Source organism: Nicotiana tomentosiformis, chromosome 9, assembly GCF_000390325.3.
Source record: "Nicotiana tomentosiformis chromosome 9, ASM39032v3, whole genome shotgun sequence".
NCBI lineage: Eukaryota > Viridiplantae > Streptophyta > Magnoliopsida > Solanales > Solanaceae > Nicotiana > Nicotiana tomentosiformis.
Genome location: NC_090820.1, coordinates 31,713,706 through 31,735,022, shown reverse-complemented (window position 1 = coordinate 31,735,022; position 21,317 = coordinate 31,713,706). Strand labels below are relative to the sequence as shown.

Sequence of the window (21,317 nt, the reverse complement as noted above, 5' to 3'; positions counted from 1 at the left end):
AAGATTTTCCACGTAAAAAATCTTGATGTCCTTGTAACTCTTTTATTCTTGTTAATTACCGTATCTCGGTGTTACATTATTATTTCGTGTTTATTATCGTGAATATTATTTCTGTGTGGATTTATTTCCAACAAGCTTCTCTTTCCAAAACAATACTTACTTTGAAGCTATCAAAATGAAGTTGGCCATCAAGTTGAAATAAGCAAGAAAGAAATTAATAGGTCGTCAATTGTAGTATCCATAAGACAAAATAAAATGTTACAGCAAATTCACATAAACTAAAGAGAAAACAGAACACAAATAACAATTTCTCTCTGTCTTGATATATACTTCCAATTTATTATTTGACCAGACTATGCTTTAGAAAAACATTGCCGATGAGAGAATATGAATTTGAAGTTCTTAAATATCTAGGATCCAACCTGAAAAATATAAATTAAATGAACTTTATAAATGAATAACTGCATTCAATTTGCATGAGAGCGAACTGCATCACTGATAAGTTATGTGTCATGCTATGTTTTGATGATCTGACAAACTTAATGTTAAGAGCCAGATAGGTAACCTGCTCCACATCTTCAAAGTGCTCAAAATTAACAAGTCTCAAGTCTGGGCCATGATCCAACACTCAGAGTCCAAGAAACAATAGAGGGAACAGATCCACACTAGTTCCCTTGTTGACAGTACCAGTCAACTCCCCACAACTATAAAGTGACTGTAACTGTTCCTCTGCACACACGCAACAATATAAACAGTGGGGCAGTCACTTTATGGGGAATGCCTTTGTACCAAACATGATTACATCACTCAAGTGATGCCACTTATGCAATATTAACATGAAGGAAAGGAAAAACAACATTTGCACACTCAGAATCGATCAAGCTCTCTCTCAAGTGTATTGCCAACTTGCAAGTGACATTCAAGGAGTCAAGAACAAAGAGCAACATAACGAAAGACCAGTTTCCTACATTGAGTCATCATATGTCCTTAGTTGTGTAGCACCTTTGTCAAAATAATTTACTTGTAATTCCTACTTAGCTTAGTTAGAAGCATTGTGTAGGAAACCCTTGTAAAATCATAAACCCTGTGTTTGTGTCTTGGCTAGAGTTAGTCGAGTTGTAAGCTTTGTAATAGAGTTATTACAAAGGGGCTTGTAATAGAGTTGTTACAAGTTAGTAAGGGATTAAGAGGTTAATTCCTAGTTACGACAGTTTGTAATCTGAAGTTTGCTCAGTAGTGAAGTTGAAATCATACAAGGGTAGGTCGTGGTTTTTAATTCCGTGAGCTGAGAGTTTTCCACGTAAAACTCTACTGTATCATTTACTTACTGTTGTGTGCGTGCGTTCTGTGGAAACTGATAGAGAACCTGATTCTCTATATAATTTGGTGGATCCTTAGTTTCTATCAATTGGTATCAGAGCAGGTTCTTTCTATCAGGCTAACACCTAGAAAGGATCCTCATGGCTGCTCCACCAAACTTTGAAGAAGGTTAATCAACCTACAGACCAACACGATTTAATGGCCAATACTCTGGATGGTGGAAGACAAGGATGCATGAATTTATCATGGCTGAAGACTCAGAACTTTCGGATGTCATCTGTGATGGTCCTTTTGTTCCTATGAAGACCATTGGAGAACCAGCAGTGTCAGTTCCCAAGTCTAGGAAAGAATACAATGATGCTAACAGAAAGGCTATAGAGAAGAACTTCCGCGCCAAAAAGATTCTCGTCTGTGGTATTGGACCAGACGAATACAACCGAATTTCTGCCTGTCAATTTGCCAAGGAGATCTGGGAAGCTCTTCAAACAACACACGAAGGGACTACTCAAGTCAAATAGTCGAATATTGATATGCTAACCACTGAGTATGAGCTATCAGGATGAAGGACGATGAGTCCATTCAGTACATGCACACTCATTTCACCTCTATCATCAATGAGCTCCATTCTCTAGAAGAAATCATTCCAAGAAACAAGCTTGTCAGAAAAATACTCAGCGTATTACCTGGATCCTAGGAAAGCAAAGTAAATGCTATCACAGAGGCAAATGATCTGCAGAAGCTGACCATTGATGAACTCATTGGCAATATGAAAACTTATGAAATGAAGAAAAAGAAGGATAATGAGAGAAGAGAGCCCAAAAGGGAGAAGAACCTAGTCCTCAAGACAGACAAAATGACTCAAGTGGTGAGGATGCCGATATGGCTTACCTGACAAAAAGATTTCAGAAAATGGTTCGTAGAAATGGAGGTATTCCAAAAAGGGGCAGCTCTAGCAAGCCAAAAGTCTATGACCTATTTCATAAGTGTGGGAAGCTAGGACATTTAATCAAGGATTTCCCCCTCCTCAAGCAAGATCAGTGCAAACACAACATAGACAAAGCAGTCAAGAGGAACCCGATTCCTGACAAACAATTCAAGAGAAAAGATGCTGCTGACAATGTTATGAAGCAAGATCTTGCTGCATGGGGAGACTCCTCCAGCGAATCTGGAGAGGATGATGAACAATGTGACATCTCCATGATGACAGTAGAGAGTGAAGCAGCTGAATATGACTCTATCTTTGCCCTGATGGCAAAATCGGACGATGATGAAGAAGATGATGATGATGTAAACTTTTTAGATGTTCAAAGAAATTTGAAGTCCTACTCTCAGAAAAAAGCTTATATCTTTGGCAAATATTTTAATTGATTCTTATCATAGTCTTATAAATGATAAAAATGCATTAACTGTGGAATTAGGAGAAGTAGAACATGAGAGGGATGATCTAGTGGTTGTCGTGGTCGATTTAAAAGAGACCATTGAGTGCTTAAAAATGATAAAGAAGCTCTAACTGAAAAGATTGCTAACATAGAGCATGAGAGAGATGACTTATTAGTAGTAGTCGTGGACCTAAAGGAAACAATTGAGGAACTAAAAAGGGAAGGTACGCATGAGATCACCCAAAAGGGAAAGGAAGTTGCAAGTGAGGCACACATTAAGCTTGAAAAGAAACTCCAAACTGTGAAATTTAGTCTGTGTACAGAACTTGAAAGAAACGGGAAACTTCAAGAAGACCTAGGGAGAGTTAAAAGTGACCTCAAAAAATTTCTCAAGTGGACCTGATCCTCTGATGCAATTGTTGCCATGTATACAAGTAATGGTGGGAACAGGCACAGAGTCGGGTTCCAAAGAGAAAAGACTCCCTACAATCCGCATAGCAAGTATGTTACTGTCCCTGATAACTGACTTTGTACTAATTGTAGAAATACTGGTCACTTTAAAGAAAACTGTAAGGCTAGAATTCAGTCCCAACAGAAAAACAAGGTATTTATTGAAAAGGTAACTACTGCTAAGGAACCTGGTCCCTCTACTAAAAAAAATGTATATTGCCTGCATGGACAAGAAGAATTCTGATTCACCCTTTTCCTTACTAAAAGGAACCCAAACTTGTTTGGGTTCCTAAATCTAACCCTTGATTTTCTTGTGCAGGGAGCAGTGAAAGGAAGCAGCCAAAAATGGTACATGGATAGTGGCTGCTCTAAACACATGACTGGAAGCACAAATGATTTCCTTTCACTCAAAGCCCTGCAAGGAGGGAGTGTGTCCTTTGGAAATGGCAAAAAGGGATACATTCTAGGAGTTGGAAGGATTGGGAAGTCTCTTTCTCACTCAATTAAAAATGTGTACTATGTGAACGGCTTAAAGTACAGTCTGTTAAGTGTTCCCAAATCTGTGACAAGGGAAACAAAGTGGAATTTGTGTCAAAAATATGCACGGTCACAAATCTTGTGACTGGTGAGGTGGTTCTGGTGGCTAAAAGATACAAAAATATTTATGTTGCTGATTTTGAGTCCTTGTAAAATGGGGATCTCAGTTGTCTGAGCGCTGTTGATGATGATGTTGAACTGTGGCACAGAAGATTGGGTCATGCAAGTTTTACGTTGCTTAACAAATTGGTCAAGAAGGACCTGGTTCGTGGCCTGCCCAAGTCAAGCTTCAAGGATCACAAGGTGTGTGATGCATGTGTAAAAGGAAAATAAGTCAGATCCTCTTTCAAACCTAAAAAGGAAGTTAGTACCTCAAGGCCACTTGATCTCCTTCATATGGATCTGTGTGGACCTATGAGGATGCCAAGTAGAGGAGGAAAGAAGTACATTTTTGTTATAGTGGACGATTATTCCAGATTTACCTGGACCCTGTTTCTCAGAACTAAGGATGAAACCTTTCAAGTATTTGCTACATTTGTGAAAAAGATCCAGGTGAAGATGAGCCATAATGTAGTATGTATAAGGTCTGATCACGGCACAGAATTTGACAATGCCAAATTCGACGAATTCTGTGCTGAATATGGCATTACTCATAATTTTTCAGCTCCAAGAACACCTCAACAAAATAGTGTTGTGTAGAGAAAAAATAGGACTCTTGAAGACATGGCAAGAACAATGTTGATTGATAGTGGCATTGCAAAAAATTTCTGGGCAGAAGCAGTCAGCACTGCATGCTACTTGGTGAACAGGTACATGATCAGGTCCCTCCTTAACAAAACCCCGTATGAACTATTGAATGGGAGGAACCCCAAGCTGACACATTTAAGGACATTTGGTTGCAAATGTTTTGTTCTCAACAATGGCAAGGAAGCGCTTGGAAAATTCGATGCCAAAAGTGATGAAGGAATCTTTCTGGGCTATTCATCACAAAGCAAAGCTTACAAAGTGTACAACAAGAGAACTCAATGTGTTGAGAAAAGCATACATGTGATCTTTGATGAATCTTACCATCCTTGTGGGAAAGATTCAGATGATAAGATTGATCAAGACGGAGAACAGTCAGCTGTTCCTGGTGAAGTCATAGACATGGCAAATGGTAAGACTGATATGATGAGTCAAGTCAAGGAATCAAATGATGATGATGTAGCTGTATATCCAACTGATGCGGAGGAACCTGGTTCCTCAATAACAACAATTGAAGCTGAGAACAGAGTTGTTGATGCTGTCCAAGGAACCCCACATGCTGAGTTGAGAAGCGTAACTCATGACAACTAAGGATCACGATCAGAAATACCTGGACCCTCTCACAATGAGATTCAGGTGTCTAACAGGAAGCACAAAAGTTCACACCCTCTTGAAAATGTGATCACTCCTTTTGATTCAGGGATTCAAACGAGGTCAAAGTCAAGAAACGGCTTGCCTTCTCAGCCTTTCTTTCTCAAATTGAGCCCAAAAATATAAAGGAAGCATTGAAAAATGCTGACTGGATTACGGCTATGCAAGAAGAACTCCATCAATTTGAGAGGAACAGTGTATGGCACCTGGTTCCATGAGCTGCTGATAGAATGGTTATAAGAACCAGGTGGGTATTTAGAAACAAACTTGATGAGTTAGGAAACACAACAAGGAACATGGCAAGGCTAGTAGTTCAAGGCGACAATCAGGAAGAAGGGATTGACTATGATGAAACCTTTGCTCCAGTTGCTCGAATGGAGGCCATTAGAATCCTCATTATCTTTGCATCTCATATGGAATTCAAACTGTTTCAAATGGATCTCAAAAGTGCATTTCTGAATGGCTTTCTAAATGAAGAAGTCTTTGTCAAGCAACCACCTGGCTTTCAGTGTCATGAGTATTCTGAGCATATCTTTAAACTTGACAAGGCATTATATGGGCTAAAGCAGGCTCCTCGTGCTTGGTATGAAAGATTGTCCAAATTTTTACTAGAAAATGGCTTTACAAGAGGAAAAATTGACAACACCTTATTTATGAAGAAACGGGGGAGGAACCTATTCATTGTGCAAGTCTATGTTGATGACATCATCTTCGGAGCAACAAATGATTCCCTGTGTGAGGAATTCACAAGACATATGGGAAGTGAGTTTGAAATGAGCATGATGGGGGAATTGAATTTCTTCTTGGGTCTACAAGTCAAGCAAACTCCTAAGGGCACAATGATAAGTCAGCAAAAGTACATCAAAGAACTTCTGAAGAGGTTTAAAATGGAAATCTCAAATATCATTGATACTTCTATTGCCACTGCCACTCGTCTGGATTTGGATGCACCTGGTTCTCCTGTGAATGAGACCATGTATAGAGGTATCATCGGGTCACTCCTATATCTCACAGCAAGTAGGCTAGATATTGTTTTTAGTATGGGACTTTGTGCCAGGTTTTAATCTAATCCAAAGAAATCTCATATGAAGGCTTCCAAGAGAATCTCAAGGTATCTTGAAGGAACACAGAACCTGGTTCTCTACTATCCCTCATGCGACAATTTTGATTTAATCGGGTATGCTGATGCTTATTATATTGGTTATCTGGTGGATAGAAAAAGCACATCTGGCATGGAAGACTTTCTGGGTTCATGTCTAATCTCATGGGGTAGAAGAAAATAAAACTCAGTGGCTCTTTCAACTGCAGAAGCTGAATATGTGGCGGTTGCTTCTTGTTGTGCTCAATTGCTGTGGATCAAGCAGCAGCTGGAAGATTTTGGTGTGTTTTCTGATTGTGTGCCCTTACTGTGTGATAACACCAGTGCTCTCAACATGGCAAAGAATCTAGTTCAATATAAGAGAACAAAGCACATTGATGTGCGACATCACTTCCTCAGAGACAATGTTGAAAAAGGGCTCATCTGCATGAAGTTTTGCAGCACAGAAGATCAAATTGCAGATATCTTCACCAAAGAAAAGCACTGAGTAGAGAGGACTTTGAAAAGAATCGCCTGGCACTTGGATTGATAAAATCAAGCTAAGGACCTGGTTCCTCGATGATTGGCTATGAAAGAAAAGAACAGGTAGTTAGCTAAAAAGTATTTTCTGGCAAGGTCTAACTCATCTCTATACCTTTGCATGTAGACATGTATGATGATTACATAGCACACAAGTAGCTAATGGTATCACATTTTGGTCAAAGGATGAAGTTCATATTTACAAAATCTGTCAGGGAACCTGGTTCCCGTGACACAGGTAAGTAGTTCCTCTGTACTCTCATCCAACACTTTTTAATGGCTAAAATGGTGCCACGTCATTAATGTGTCAGTTTCTTTTTCTTTTACTTTTTGTATGAACCCAAGCATCTTACCCTTTATGAAACGACTCGTCTACCCAAAGAAATTGGTACCTGTTCCTAACCAGTCCCTCATCTCCTTTTAAATAAATTCACACACGGTCTCTTTCATAACTGTTCACATCATCAACCAAAATTCCCCTTTTTCGTCAACAACCAAACACTCTCTTCTTCCATCAACTCTCGCTACACCCTACCATGTCTGAAAATTTTGAAGCCAGAAATGTCCCAAGCATCGTCCCCACTTCATCTTCATCTGTTGAAGCACCAGTAATAGAGCTTGTGACCCTTACGCCACCCAGTCCAAACCTTGAGTTAGAGTCACAACCACCCACCATTTATTCTCCAACCCAATCAAGTACTAGTTCTCATCGGAGTCGTAAAACCTCGACTCCCAAGAAGTTTGTGGCTATGACCTCTCCTTCTGCCTCGCCGAAAAATATGGTCGAAGAAGATACAGTTGAGGGAGACAAAAATCAGGAAATTTCTAGTCTACTAGTGCAAGAAACTTCTGAGATACCACACGGAGTGGGTCTTAACAGTGATGCATCTGCAATGACTACTCTAGGCCCTGATTTGAATGTTGCCGATTCTACAAGTAATGCTTCTCCTATGCCCTCTGAGTTTACTTTGGGGTTACAAGTACAAGAGGCTATAGAGAGTATGTTGTCGATTATTGTTGAGGGTTGTGTAGTTGGTGAGTATGAAGGCGTGTCTGAAACAAATGGGTCTAAGGGGGAAGGTGATAGTCTACTGGTGGAGGGAAGGAAACTGGTGCCTATCGAAAATCTGGCACTAGATAGTACTACTGGGGAACTTCCTGAGGGACCTGATCCCTCCACACAAGAGGAGCCCTATGCTCCTACTTGGGATGAAACTCCCTATTCTTCTAAAGAACCCCAGGTCAGTACTGATCTCGCTCCCTCTCCTCATTTCTATGCTGAGCTATTGACCATTGTTTCTCCCGAGATGAGATCTCTGGTTAAGGAGGAAAACGAAGGGAGTGAAGAAGACTATGATAAGGTGGCTATTGCGAGTTTCATTAGTGCTTGGAGTAAAAAGGCAACTCCCCAACCGCCCATTCCTAAAAGGCTCACTACTAGACTGCAAAAGAAGAAAGCTCTTGAGTCAGTGCTGAAGAATAGTAAGAAAGAAAAGAAGAGGAAGAGGTTGATGAAGGGTGGCAAGTTAGTACATGACAATGTAGTACCTAAAACTCTTATGGTAAATGTTGATGACGAGGTGGATGAGGAACCCAGTCCCTTGATACGTAAATCCTCCAAAAACATATTGTTCCAAAATCTGGTAAAAATTCATCTGTGATTGTGATGGAAGTTAGCAACATTGAGGTGGACAAGTCTGATGAGAAAGTGGCTGAAGAGTGTGCTGAAAAGGTGTTTGAGAATTATGTGTCTGAGAAATCTGCTGAGAAAGGAAAAAGTGTAAGAAAATCATGGAAGAGAAAGGCCGGCGCCAATGAGGAACCTGGTTCCTCAAAAAAGGCCAAGGTTAGTGTGACCAAGGATGTTGGATGGGAAAATCTGAGAAAACAGAAGGTGCTTTAGGGCTGAACCTTTGCCCCTGACATTCTTGACCTGACGGGAATGCGACAACTGGTTGAAATTTGTGAATTTCAATAGTGGACATATCTGTTCACACATGAGAGTCCCAAAGTGTTTGAGGCCGAGGTACATAGTTTCTATGCCGATTTGTTCACTGTTGAGGGTGATAATATCTGCTTGAAGGTAAATGGGGTTGACTTTGTGATTGATGAGGCTGTATTGGGAGCTATCTTGGGAGTGCCTACTGATGGTATATCCTCAATTGAAGGGACTTGCTCTTCAAACTTCAGAAATGCCATTCTGAAGGATGATGCAGTCCAGTAGGGGGCCCTCCTTCTAGTATACCACCTGCTATTCAAAATGGTGAACAAAGTGTTGCTCCCTCATGCAGAAAGACGTTCTATTACATCACGAGCAGATCTGTTCCTCATGGAGGCTCTGGATGCATACTCCACTATAAATCTGCCGGGAATCATGATTGAGCACATGAAAAAGGTAGCATATTTCAAGGATGTTAATCATGGACTTCCCTTTGGGTTTCTTCTCACCAAAGTCTTTGAGCTCTTCAAAGTTCCCCTGGGAAAGTCCCCCATGGGTACTCGCAAGCAGAGTTTCTCCAAAACCACCTTGGAAGAGTGTGGGTGCATCGATAGGAAAGGAGGGGTTGGCAACAATTCCACTATCTCTCAACTGATTGAAGCTCAGAATATCGCTAACGAAGAGATAAGGAAGTTGAAGGCAAGAAATGTTATCCTTGAGGGCCAGCTCAGTTAGGCCCAGAGGCACCTAGTTCTAGTAGATCACCAAGCGCAGAGGTTGCTCGGCTGACCAAAGAAAAAGATGATCTCAGGAAACAGGTCGAGGACCTTAAGGAGAGGTTGCTCAATGAGCAAGGATCTGCAAATGCTCGCATGGATATCCTCCTTATAACTCTTGCCTCTTCCTCTCTGCCTCCCCCATTCCCGTGCTCCTTAGAGTCATTCCCTTCCCAGCCTCAAGTTCAAGTTCTAGTTATTTTTGTCTCTTGTGGTTGATTATGTTTGATGACTGGTACACTTTTGTTATTTTTATTTTGTGGTGATTGTATAATAATGGAACTGCCCCCTGTTTATTTCCAAATTTAATGAATGTCTCGTCCTTTTGCTGTGCATACCTTGTTCTTCTGTTCTGTTTTTAGTCATGCTTGTGTGCACACATGTGGCATGAGTTTACCAAGCTAGACTTCTTTTTGCTTACTGCATGTGCCTAATCTTTTTATGATGCCAAAAGGGGGAAAAGTAATTTTGGGGGGGGGGGGGGGGAACAAGCACATGAGGCTCAAGGGGAATTTATTAATTAAGGGGAAACAAGAGAGGGAACATCACAGGCTCAGGGAGAATTTCAATTACAAGTTTGTCATCATCAAAATGGAGGAAATTGATAAGTTATGTGTCCTGCTATGTTTTGATGATCTAATAAACTTAATATTAAGAACCAGATAGGGAACCTGCTCCACATCCTCAAAGTGCTCAAGATTAACAAGTCTCAAATCTGGGCCATGATCTAACACTCGGAGTCCAAGAAATAACATAGGGAACAGATCCACACCAGTTTCCTTGTTGACAGTACCAGTCAACTCTCAACAGCTGTAAAGTGACTGCAATTGTTCCTCTGCACACACGCAACAGTGTAAACAGTGGAGCAGTCACTTTATGAGGAATACCTTTGTACCAAACATGCTTATATCATTCAAGTGATGTCACTTATGCAATATTAACATGAAGGAAAGGAAAAACAACACTTGCACACTCAGAATCGATCAAGCTCTCTTTCAAGTTTGCATACTTGCAAGTGACATTCAAGGAGTCAAGAACAAAGGGCAACATAACGAAGGACCAGTTTCCTACATTGAGTTATTACAAAGGGGCTTGTAATAGAGTTGTTACAAGTTAGTGAGGGATTAAGAGGTTAATTCCTAGGTTACAATAGTTTGTAATCTGAAGTTTGCTCAGTAGTGAAGTTGAAATCCTACTAGGGTAGGTCGTGGTTTTTAATCCCGTGAGCTGAGAGTTTTCCACGTAAAGATCTACTATGTCATTTACTTACTGTTGTGTGCATGCGTTTTGTGAAAACTAGTAAAAAACCCGGTTCTCTATATAGTTTGGTGGACCTTTAGTTTCTATCAGTCACCAATCTAATAAAAAAGAAAATGTCCCCTAGTCCACTTCTGAGTTCCACAGGATGCCACTCACCTTTCTAATTTAATTTGTAGGATTTTACTTCTTTAAATCGACTATGAGAAGGGTTGCTTCCGCGAGCAGTAGAATGTCTTGAATTCTTTATAGACATTAAACGATCGATGAAATATTAAATCATTTTACTCCTTGATGTTAGGATGAGTTTTCTAGGATGACAACTCCAAAGCAGAGCATCCACAAAAGTTAGGTACGATCTAGATGACTTTATAAATATATCTAAATAATCGGCTTGGGGGTAGCAAATGTATGATGTAATTGCAAATCTTTCATGTTGATCCCATTGCATTCGGAAAAACAAAGTGAAACCTGATACCAAGAGGTTGAGTTTGATAGAAACTTCCTCAACTTACAAAACCAAGCAGCATTTAAAATATTTGAGCATTTAAATTTTGCGATTTTGAGCTTAGGAACGTGATCTTCTTTATACTCAAGTGATTCCAAATTTGGAGCATCAATCTTCCCTGCGCGCCCGCAATCCTGAATCATGAAAACCTTTAAGGATAGACTCTTGTAAATGTTAAACGTTTCCAACCCTTTAGAAATGTGATTTAATGTCAAAGTCTCAAGGAATTGGGATGTTGCAGTAATGCCATCGAGCATCCTCACACGCGATAGCTCTAAAGATTTTAGATTCTGACATTCAACAGTTTCCAGCAACAACGAATCCCCCAAACCACCAAAACAAGACAAGTGTTCAAGAGTTAGTGCTTGGATTTTAACAAGCTGGCCATTAAATGTTGAAATGGAAACTGACCTGATCTTTTGAAGATTTCACAGCTCAATCATTTTCAACCCATTGCATTTCTCAAGGATGAAACTGAAAATCAAGGGACAACTATTAAGTAGAGTCTGAAGCATGTCTTCACTTAAACAGGCACGAAATAAAGAAAGCTTTCTCAAAGAACAGCAATTCGGCCAACCACTAGATAATGAAACACCAATTAGAATACAACCATTCAGAACCAATTCTCTTAAGGATTTTGCTGCCAAGATTTTGAAAATAGGAACAAGAAAGGGGCATATATTGACGTCAGGAACTCCACAGACTAGATCTTTTACACCATTCTGAAGTGCGATGTCAAGCCACTTATCATACAGAGGAAAAACTTCAAACTTCTCAATAGGGATTTTCTAATACTTGTATCTCTCCAGGATTTTATTCACTATTTTTATGTCTTCCCTTTTATTAACACTGAGTTCAACATTGGAAAGAGTCAAGCAGGCTTGTAGCCATGTTTTGGAGAGAATGCTCAACTTGGTTTCCTCTTTAAAACTAAGATAAGAAAGTATTTCATGAATGAGGCATTGAGGCAATATGTCTGTTGTTGCTCTCGCCTTTGTTGTGGCTTGGAAGTTCCTATGTTTCAACCCTAATATGCAGGGAATTTTATGTAGTGCGGTCTTTGTAGAAGTCAAGGTGAAAACGTAAATAGTAAAACGCTATCTAGGAAACCTATTTCTAACGGGTTTACATAACTTATCTTCCTTTTGTTAGCTTAATTCTTGGTCAGAAACTTTTTAAAATATATATACCATAATATGCAAAAACAAAAGTTTTGTTATATATTTATTAAAATGGCACCACTTGTGTTATCTAGGTCAATCCTCACATATTAGATTTTTTTGGTGGTAACACATTAGACATCAACCAAAATGGGAAAACTACGCAGTATATCCGCTTTTAAAATAATTGCGTTGAACCTTAGATCGCTTCTCGGGTTGAATAGCAGTATTTTAAAAGGCGTTTTCGGGGCGAGGCGCACCAAAAATACCCCGAGGCGATGGTGTGGGGCTAAAGTCTCAAGAGGCGTATGCCCAGCAATTCGGGGTGTACGCCTGGGCGTTCGAGGTGCATGTTTTTAGTGAGGCGTAAGCCCTAGAGACTTTTTTAAATTAAAACAAAATTTGTTGAATAAATCCTTCATATAATACTCAAATTTTCAAAAGTCAGCTTGGTAATTACTCAGCGTTTTAAAAAGAAACTGAAAGGTATTAAATTTAAAAGTCAACACCTTTTTTTATTGATTGAAGCCCTAATTTATGGTCTTTCCCAATTCTTTATCTTGTCCATTAGTCTGCTAATTTTTTTTAAAAGCAACGAATATTTAATTTTTTTTACAAATACAAAGAGAGCTACATTCTCCTTCATAGCAGCAAGTTCAAAGTTCAAATTACAGGTTAGTCATCCTTTTTGTTCATCCATGTAGAAAACTTTATTCTTTTCGACTCAAGTTACTTGTGCTTCTAAGTAGTGTATAATAGATTATTTTGACTAGTTTTTTGTGGGGATGGATCACATCTTTCTCTCTCTCTCTCTCTCTCTCTCTCTCTCTCTCTCTGTATATATATATATATATATATATATATATATATATATCACATATTTATAATTTTCTTTAATTTTTATGCAATTTTACCTGTTTATAAATATTTACTGTAATTATATTATTTTACAAAATATTAAAAATTAAATATCTATGGGGCTTACGCCCCGTGCCTCGGGGCTTACGCCTCGCTGAGGCATATGTAAAACGCGTCGCCTTACGCCCACGCCTTTTAAAACACTAGAATAGACTATCATAGATCTCTTCTAGGGTTAGAATAGACTAAATGGTAATACTTTCATGTAATCAACATTTTTTAAAAGTAATTAAGTGATAATAAACATTTTGACACTTTTGAAAATATATTACTTCAGCATAAAAGTGAATTTCACATTATAATTTTAACAAAGATGTTCATCCTTCTCTGCGATTTGCATTTTTTGAGCATATCAGCTTACTAATAAGAGACCCACAATTACTTTTATCTGTTTTTAATCCAGCGTAATATTTTAAAAATTATAGAGATTATTCAAAAAATGTGACTTATTATCAAATAAAATTTTAAAAAACAAATTCTTGAAAATGATGATCGTTGATCAAACTATAGAAAATGAACTTTTCATTGAACAGGATATCGAGAACATAGACACAAGAGATAAACATTAAAGTTCAGGAAACTACCCTGTAGTTGCAATCCCTTCTCTTAGTTCAATCTTTTCGTTTTAATACAGCAAATGTAAACTATCAGCTAAAATGGAACTCTCTGACAGATTACAACAACTAAAATATCTAGTATAACTATCTAAAAAATTTGACATAGAGAAGTATCAATCACAAGGTATCAATTACCAATTCATGGCACCTAAGGGTGTGGCCCTGTGGTCAATTAAATAGGTTAGGACCATGATGTCTCAGATTCAATTCCAGCAGAGATACAAAATACTACTCCAGGTAGTTTTTTCTCATTTGTCCAAGCCTTTGTGCTTAAAGTTATCTGGTACATATTACTGATAGGAGATAACAGGTATCTCGTGAAATTAGTCGAGGTGTATGCAAACTGAACCCGGTTATCAAAAAAAGAATTGCAAAGAAGTCAAAAAGACAAAAAAGAGGTACAGCAGTTCCTATGAACTACAGAGAAATTAACCGAACACCAAACATAGTGTCCTTGTGCCTTGACAAAAGGCTATTATTAAGAAACAATAAATGGGAGAACTTGTAGCTGAGTTCTTGAGTATCCATAATCTTTCTTGAAAAATAAAAAGTAATAAAAATTTAAAAACAATTAAGTGCATTCAATTTCCAATAGAACAATCCTGGAGCATCAATCTCCCCTATGCTCTTACAATCCTGAATATTCAAGATCCTTAAGGACTGATATAGGCAAATATTAAACATTTCTAACCTATTGGAAATGTGAACTAATATCAAACTCTCAAGGAATTGATATCTTGAATTAAGGTGCTCGAGAAATCCATCATATATCCTCAGACGTGATAGCTCTAAAGATTTCAGATTCGGACATTCAGCAATATCCAACGTAGGAGGATCTTTCAAAGCACCAAAACAAAACAAGTGTTCGAAAGTTGGCGCGTGGATTTTAACATGCTGGTTTCTCTTTGTCCCAATGGAAACTGACCTTATCTTTTGAAGACGAAGCAACTCAATATTTTCCAACCCAATACAATCTTCAACGACGAAATTGACAATTAAGGGACAACTAGAGAGTAGAGTCTGAAGCATGTTGTCATCTAAACGGACACCAGATAGAGAAAGCTTTTCCAAAGAATCACAGCTCACCCCATGACTACTTGATAATGAAAGATGCATCAGATCACAATCTGTCTCTTAAAGATTTTGATGTCAAAATAGTGAAAATAGGAAAAGGGTATAACGTACGAAAGAAGCCCGTACATACTAGATCTTTTACACCATTCTGAACAGCAATACCAAGCCACTTATCAATCAGAAGGAAAACTTCACGAGAACCGGACATTAAAATTGAAAATGTAAACTTGTCTATTGGGATTTTTCCATCCCTATATCTCTCCATAATTTTATTCACTATATTCATGTCTTTGTAATAGTGAATACTAAATTCTAAGTTGGGATGAATGAACCAGGATTGTAGCCATGCTTTGGAGAGAATGCTTGTCTGTGCTGCTTTATCAAAGCTAAGGTTGGAGACTATTTTGTCAATGAGACAATCAGGAATTATGTCAGCTGTCGCTCTCTCCATGCTATGAATGACGAAACCCTAATGTGACTGGGAATTCATAGATTATGGTTTTGGTAAAATTTCACACTCCTATCGGATGAAAAGTAAGTAAAACCCTATATATTTCTAACTATTTACATAATTTATCCCCCTTTTGTTAATTACTTAGATTATGTCCCTTAACTTTTAGCATTGGTGCAAAATTCCGAATACATCTAACCCATCTTGGCTTTTGGGCCCAGCTTATAGCCTATTTGGCCAAGTTTCTAAAATCTGTTTATTTAGAGATGTGCTTTTTTCAAAAATGCTTTTCAAAAAAATACTTTTGGTAAAAATCAGTTTGTGTTTGGCTAATTAATTTGAAAAGCACTTTTGAGCAGTAATTAGTGTTTGACAAATCTTTTGAAAACTGCTTCTAAGTATACTTTTCTCAAAAGTGCTTCTCAGAAAAGTGTTGTCGGAGAGAAGCTACATTTTTCTGCTTCTCAAAAATTGCTTCTGCTTCTCCTCAAAAGCACTTTTTTTCTTTCTAAAAGTTTGGCCAAATACCTCAATTTTTTACCAAAAGCACTTTTGGCAAAAAAAGAGAAAGAAGCACTTTTGGCCCAAAAAGAAGTTTGGCCAAACAGGCTATTATCCTCACTAGAAAATCTAATAAATATAATCAGTGGCGGACGCACGTGGTGGCAAGCGGGTTCAACTGAATCCGCTTCATCAAAAAATAATACTGAGTATATGTGTAAATTAGGATTAAAGCTGCGTAAATTTTGTATAAATATTTTATTTGAACCCACTTGACAACTACTATTTTACGACTAAAGTTATGTACTTCTAAGATTGAACCCGCTTGTACAAGATCCTGGATCCGCCCCTGAATATAATCATGTATGTCTTATATATATATATATATATATATATATATATATATATATATATATATATATATAAGGAAAAAAATCAGATACTAAATGATCTAAGAAAATATTCATTAATGCATTCAGCCAAAGGGTGGACTAAATGATCTAAGAAAATATTATGTAGTAAAGATTTCCGTATAGCTAGCCAACTCCCCTTTCTAATGAGTTTAAGATGTGACTTAAAAAATGGGTGTAAAAGGAAGAAAAATAGTAAAATCGAACACGCAATTATATATTGTATGAAAAAGTTGCACAAAGATTACTATATTAAGTTCCCATTGAATATCAGTTTACTAAAATGCTTAAATTATGATTTATGAGTTGTCTCGTGTTGTTAGCTCGAAGATCTACAAGCTATGGCAGAAAAGAAGAGATGAAAACCCTAGAATGAATGAAGAGAAAGAGAGAGAGAAAAAGGGTATGTCGAAAGAGACCCTTGATGATTTTATTTTCTGTCTAGTTCTGTGTATTACAAGGGATGTATTAATAAACCTATGAAAATTAATAAAGAATGCAACTGGGCTGGGCCTGGTATGTTGGACCCTACTATTGGGCCAGCCCTTTTCCTTTATCAGTGCTAACACCTCCCCCCCTCCCCCAAGTTGTAGGGTGAACACACACCAAGCTTGCCAAGAATATTGTGATGAAGTTGTCCGCACAAAGACTTTTTCATGATGTCAGCTAACTGGTTGGCACTGGAAACAAAATGCAGAGAAATTAGTCCAGAATTCAAGCATTCACGAACATAATGGCAGTCAATCTCAATATGCTTAGTCCTTTCATGGAAAACTGGGTTTTTGGCAATATGAAGAGTAGCCTGGATGTCACAATAGATTGGAACAGAACTGTTAATAGATAGTCTAAGATCCCCAAGAAGTATAAACAACCAAGATATCTCGGCAACCACCTTTCTGAGGGCCCTGTACTCAGTTTCAGCTGAAGATAAAGAAATAGTGGGTTGCTTCTTACTTTTCCAAGAGATGGGACTGCCACCAAGAGTCACATAAAACCCAGTAACATTCTTTCGAGAGATGGCACAAGAGGCCCAATCAGAATCAGAATAGCCATCAAGAGAATAATCAGAAGAATTGGAGAGAAGAATTCCCTGAGAAGGATCATTCATGAGATAGCGAAGAACATGTAGGCCAGCCAGCATGTGAGGGACCTGAGGTTGCTGAAGAAATTGACTCAGGTGATGGATAGAGAAAGATATATCAGGCCTTGTATGCTATAAACAATTGAGTTTCACAATAAATCTTCTGTAAAGACTAGGATCAGGAAGATGATCCCCCATGTCCAAAGTGAGCTTAACAGAAGGATCTAGAGGAGTCACAACTGGAGAGAAATGATGACAATTGAACTTAGTGAAGAGATTAGATGTGTACTTGTGCTGGCTCATGAGATAGCCTTGAGGATGAGTAGTGATTTCCAGCCCCAAGAAGTAATGTACTGACCCCAAATCCTTAATCTTAAATTGATCATCCAAATAGGATTTCAAAGAGTTCATTTCAGTGAGGTCATCTCCAGCCAAAAGTATGTCATCAACATATACTGCCAGAACCACTAGAGAACCAGAAGAAGACTTGGTGAAGAGGGAGTAATCATTCAGACTTGAAATGTAGCCTCTAGAGAGCAAAGTTTCAGATAGTTTTGAAAATCACTGTCTGGAGGCTTGCCTAAGTCCATATAATGATTTCTTGAGTTTGCAAACCAAAAGAATGGAAGAGGAAGAAAAAGTGACATCAAGACGTGGAGGTATCTTTATATAAACCTCTTCATGTAGATCACCATGGAGGAATGCATTGTTAACATCCACCTGGAACACATTCCATCCTCTCTTAATGGCAAGAGCCAGCAGGCACTTGATGGTGGTGAGCTTGATAACAGGGGAAAAAGTCTCAGTAAAGTCAATGCCTTCCCTCTGAGTGTCACCCTTAATAACCAACCTGGCCCTGTATCTCTCAACAGATCTATCTGCCCTATGTTTGATCTTATAGACCCACTTACAAGAAATAGCCTTGTTATGAGGAGGAAGGGGAATAATGTCTCAAGTATGGTTTGCTTCAAGAGCATTGAATTCCTATAGCATAGCTTCCTGCCAGGCAGGATGAGAGGCAGCCTGCTGGTAGAATTGAGGCTCATGCATGTATGCTTCACTAGGCAGAACCTTAGAAGGAGTAGAAGTAGAAGGATTGAAGTTGGCAGAAGAACATACATAATCTTTGAGATAAACAGGCTGTGTAACAGTTCTGGTGGATTTTATTAAATGAGGGGTAGCACGTGTAGGAGTGGATGTAGGAGGAATAGCAGGAGAGGTGAGTGGAGCAGAAGTTGAAAGAGGAATGATAACAGAAGAAGGAATGGCAGAAGAAGAAACATGGTGAGAAAGGATGACAGGTGGAGAAGATGGGATGTCCACAAATGGTGTAGGAAAAAAAGAAGAAAGAGAATGTGAGGAAGAGGAAGAACAAGGGAAAATATGTTCATGGAATATTACATCTCTAGAGTAGAACACTGAGGAATTTGACATGTTCAACAACTTATAACCCTTCTTACCACAAGGGTAATCTAAGAAGATACAAGAAATAGCTCTAGATTGAAACTTATTTCTACCAGCCTTAGGAGAGGTGGCAAAACACATACAACCAAAAGACCTCAAGTAGTCATAAGATGGTGGACATCCATGCAACTTTTCATAAGGAGAAACTTTGAGCAAAAGAGGTGAAGGCATCCTATTTATAAGATAAATGGAAGTCAAAACAAAGTCACCCCAAAATGTCAGTGGTAGTTTAGATTGGAACAAAAGGTCTCTTGAAACCTCTAATAAATGTTTGTGTTTTCTCTCCACAACACCATTTTGTTGTGGAGTATGTGCAATGGTGGTTTGGTGTAATATACCTTGAGAAGCAAAGAAGGTGGAAGCCTCAATACTACTACCAAGTTCAAAAGCATTGTCTTATCTGAAAGTGTGAACTGAAGAATTAAAATGTACTTTTACCATAGAAGTGAAAGCTTTTAAGATAAATAAGGCATTGCTTTTGGAAGAAAGGAGGTGAGTCCAAGTGACTCTAGAGTACTCATCAACTAAGGTGAGGAAATATCTGAACCCATTGTAAGTTTAGTATTATATGGGCCCCAAATGCCAATGTGAACTAGCTGAAAAGGTTTAGTGGAATGGATTGTGCTGTCATGAAAAGGCAACCTTTGTTGTCTAGCCATAGGACATATATGATATAAAATTTTGTTTGCTGGATACTTTATCAGATAAGAAAGGAATAGATTGCATTTTATGAAAGGGCGTATGACCTAGTCTTTGATGCCAAAACAAATCCATGTTATTGACAACAGAAGTCTGATTGCATTTAGGTGAATGAGGTACATACTGAGAAATTGATGCAGGCTTATTACAAGTAATAGAACCTATAGTAAAACTAGAATTTATACAAGGTGTAGTAGCATGGGATGACAAAGCAGGGGTTGAAGTGGGAAACAAGTCTGCATCTGGATGTAGGTAGTAGAGTCTGCCAGCAGCCTTACCAATTACCAGTGGTCTCTTCAGAGAAGGGCCCTGTAAAGAACAATGGAACTTGGTAAGTACTGCTGTACAGTCAAGTTGGGTAATGAGTTGATGTATGGATATTAAGTTAAAATGGAAAGAAGGTATAAGAAGTACATTGAGAAGGGTTATATCATGTCTCAGGTGCAAGGACCCAGTTGATATAACCTTTACTTTATAACCATTTGGTAAGGTAACAAGAAAAGGTCTAACTAAAGGCATAATATCATGAAGTAAGTGTTTGTGTGGAGTCATGTGATTAGTGGCCCCTGAATCTAAGATCCAAGGATCCCCATTAGCCTGTGATGATGCACACACATGAGAGTCTACAGATTCTACAACATAGGCAGTAAACAAACCTGCAAAATGAGCAAAACCAGAGTCCTCAATAGAAGGATTGTTGGAAACAGTATCAGGAGAGACTTGAACTTGTTGAAACATAGTCAAGAGGTGTTGATATTGTTCTTTGGTAAAGCCATGAACTGGAGAAGAATTCCCTGGAAGCTGATTGATAGCAGGAGATAACTGGGGGATGAGGTATATCACCTTGGATACAAGATACAGACTTCTTGTTCTTTGTGAACTTGAACTCAGGGGGAAATCCATGAAGTCTGTAACATTTCTCCACTGTGTGTCCAGGTTTCTTACAATATTTGCAAGAAACACCACTGACATTCTTTCTGGATTCAAATTTTACCCTTTGAGTGAAATTTCTGGTGTTGGCTGATTGCGCAGTTAACACAGAAAAAGAAGCAGAATCACCAGAGAAGTTAGAAATATTGGAGAGAGCTTCCTTTTGACTCTCATCATGTTGTAATAAGGAATAAGCCTTGCTTATTGGAGGGAGAGGATTCATCATCATGATGGAACTTTTCACAGTGGAGTAAGACTCATTCAGACCATTGAGGAACTGGAATAATTGTTGATCCTCTATGAACTTTGGAAGAGCTCCACATGAACAGACAAGACCCACATAAGAGGAATTTAACTCATCCCATAGACTCCTAAACTTGGTGAAGTATGTGGTGTACGTACAGTGGATGATACAGATCCAGTGTAAAAGGTGTGAAACCATCAGAACTTGTGCTACTAGGTGATGAAACATTATCCATAACGCTACCCATAGGATGAAACTTAACTGGATTGAATCAGAATAACACAGCAAAAGAGGTAGTTTTCTGAACATATGCTAGAACATGCAACCAAAATCTAAGCAATTTTACAGTTGAAAGTGAGAAGGATATTACCAGCCTTCTTCTGAAACTCGAAGAAGAAGAGTCTTCTCTGAAGTATAAACCCTAGAAAATCAGATTTGACCAAATCGAGTGCGGAACCTGAGAAAATCTGAGATGTTCGACATCATGAGAGTACTAGCAGTCGTCAGGTGATGAAATTCCCAAATATTATTGGTGGAAAATGTTGTTCGATATTTTCGTCGTTCTCGGTCAATCGAAAATCGAAACGAT

The 21,317-nt window shown here is 38.5% G+C and overlaps 2 protein-coding genes across 2 annotated transcripts; one reads left to right on the top strand and one right to left on the bottom strand.

Annotated features, from left to right (window-relative positions):
- The first annotated feature begins 1,565 nt into the window (after positions 1 to 1,565).
- Positions 1,566 to 2,212, top strand: LOC138898556 (uncharacterized). Its single transcript, XM_070184632.1, has 2 exons — positions 1,566 to 1,829; positions 2,015 to 2,212. Exons 1-2 carry the CDS (start codon positions 1,566 to 1,568, stop codon positions 2,210 to 2,212), a joined length of 462 nt encoding a protein of 153 aa, XP_070040733.1.
- Positions 2,213 to 14,435: 12,223 nt separating this feature from the next.
- LOC138898555 (uncharacterized) lies at positions 14,436 to 20,926 on the bottom strand. Its single transcript, XM_070184631.1, has 9 exons — positions 20,275 to 20,926; positions 19,969 to 20,210; positions 19,679 to 19,863; positions 18,395 to 19,027; positions 17,972 to 18,274; positions 17,545 to 17,920; positions 16,917 to 17,469; positions 15,060 to 15,347; positions 14,436 to 15,007 (listed from the first exon to the last, which is right to left on the bottom strand). The coding sequence occupies exons 1-9, from the start codon at positions 20,924 to 20,926 to the stop codon at positions 14,436 to 14,438; spliced, it is 3,804 nt and encodes a 1,267-aa protein (XP_070040732.1).
- Positions 20,927 to 21,317: the final 391 nt, after the last annotated feature.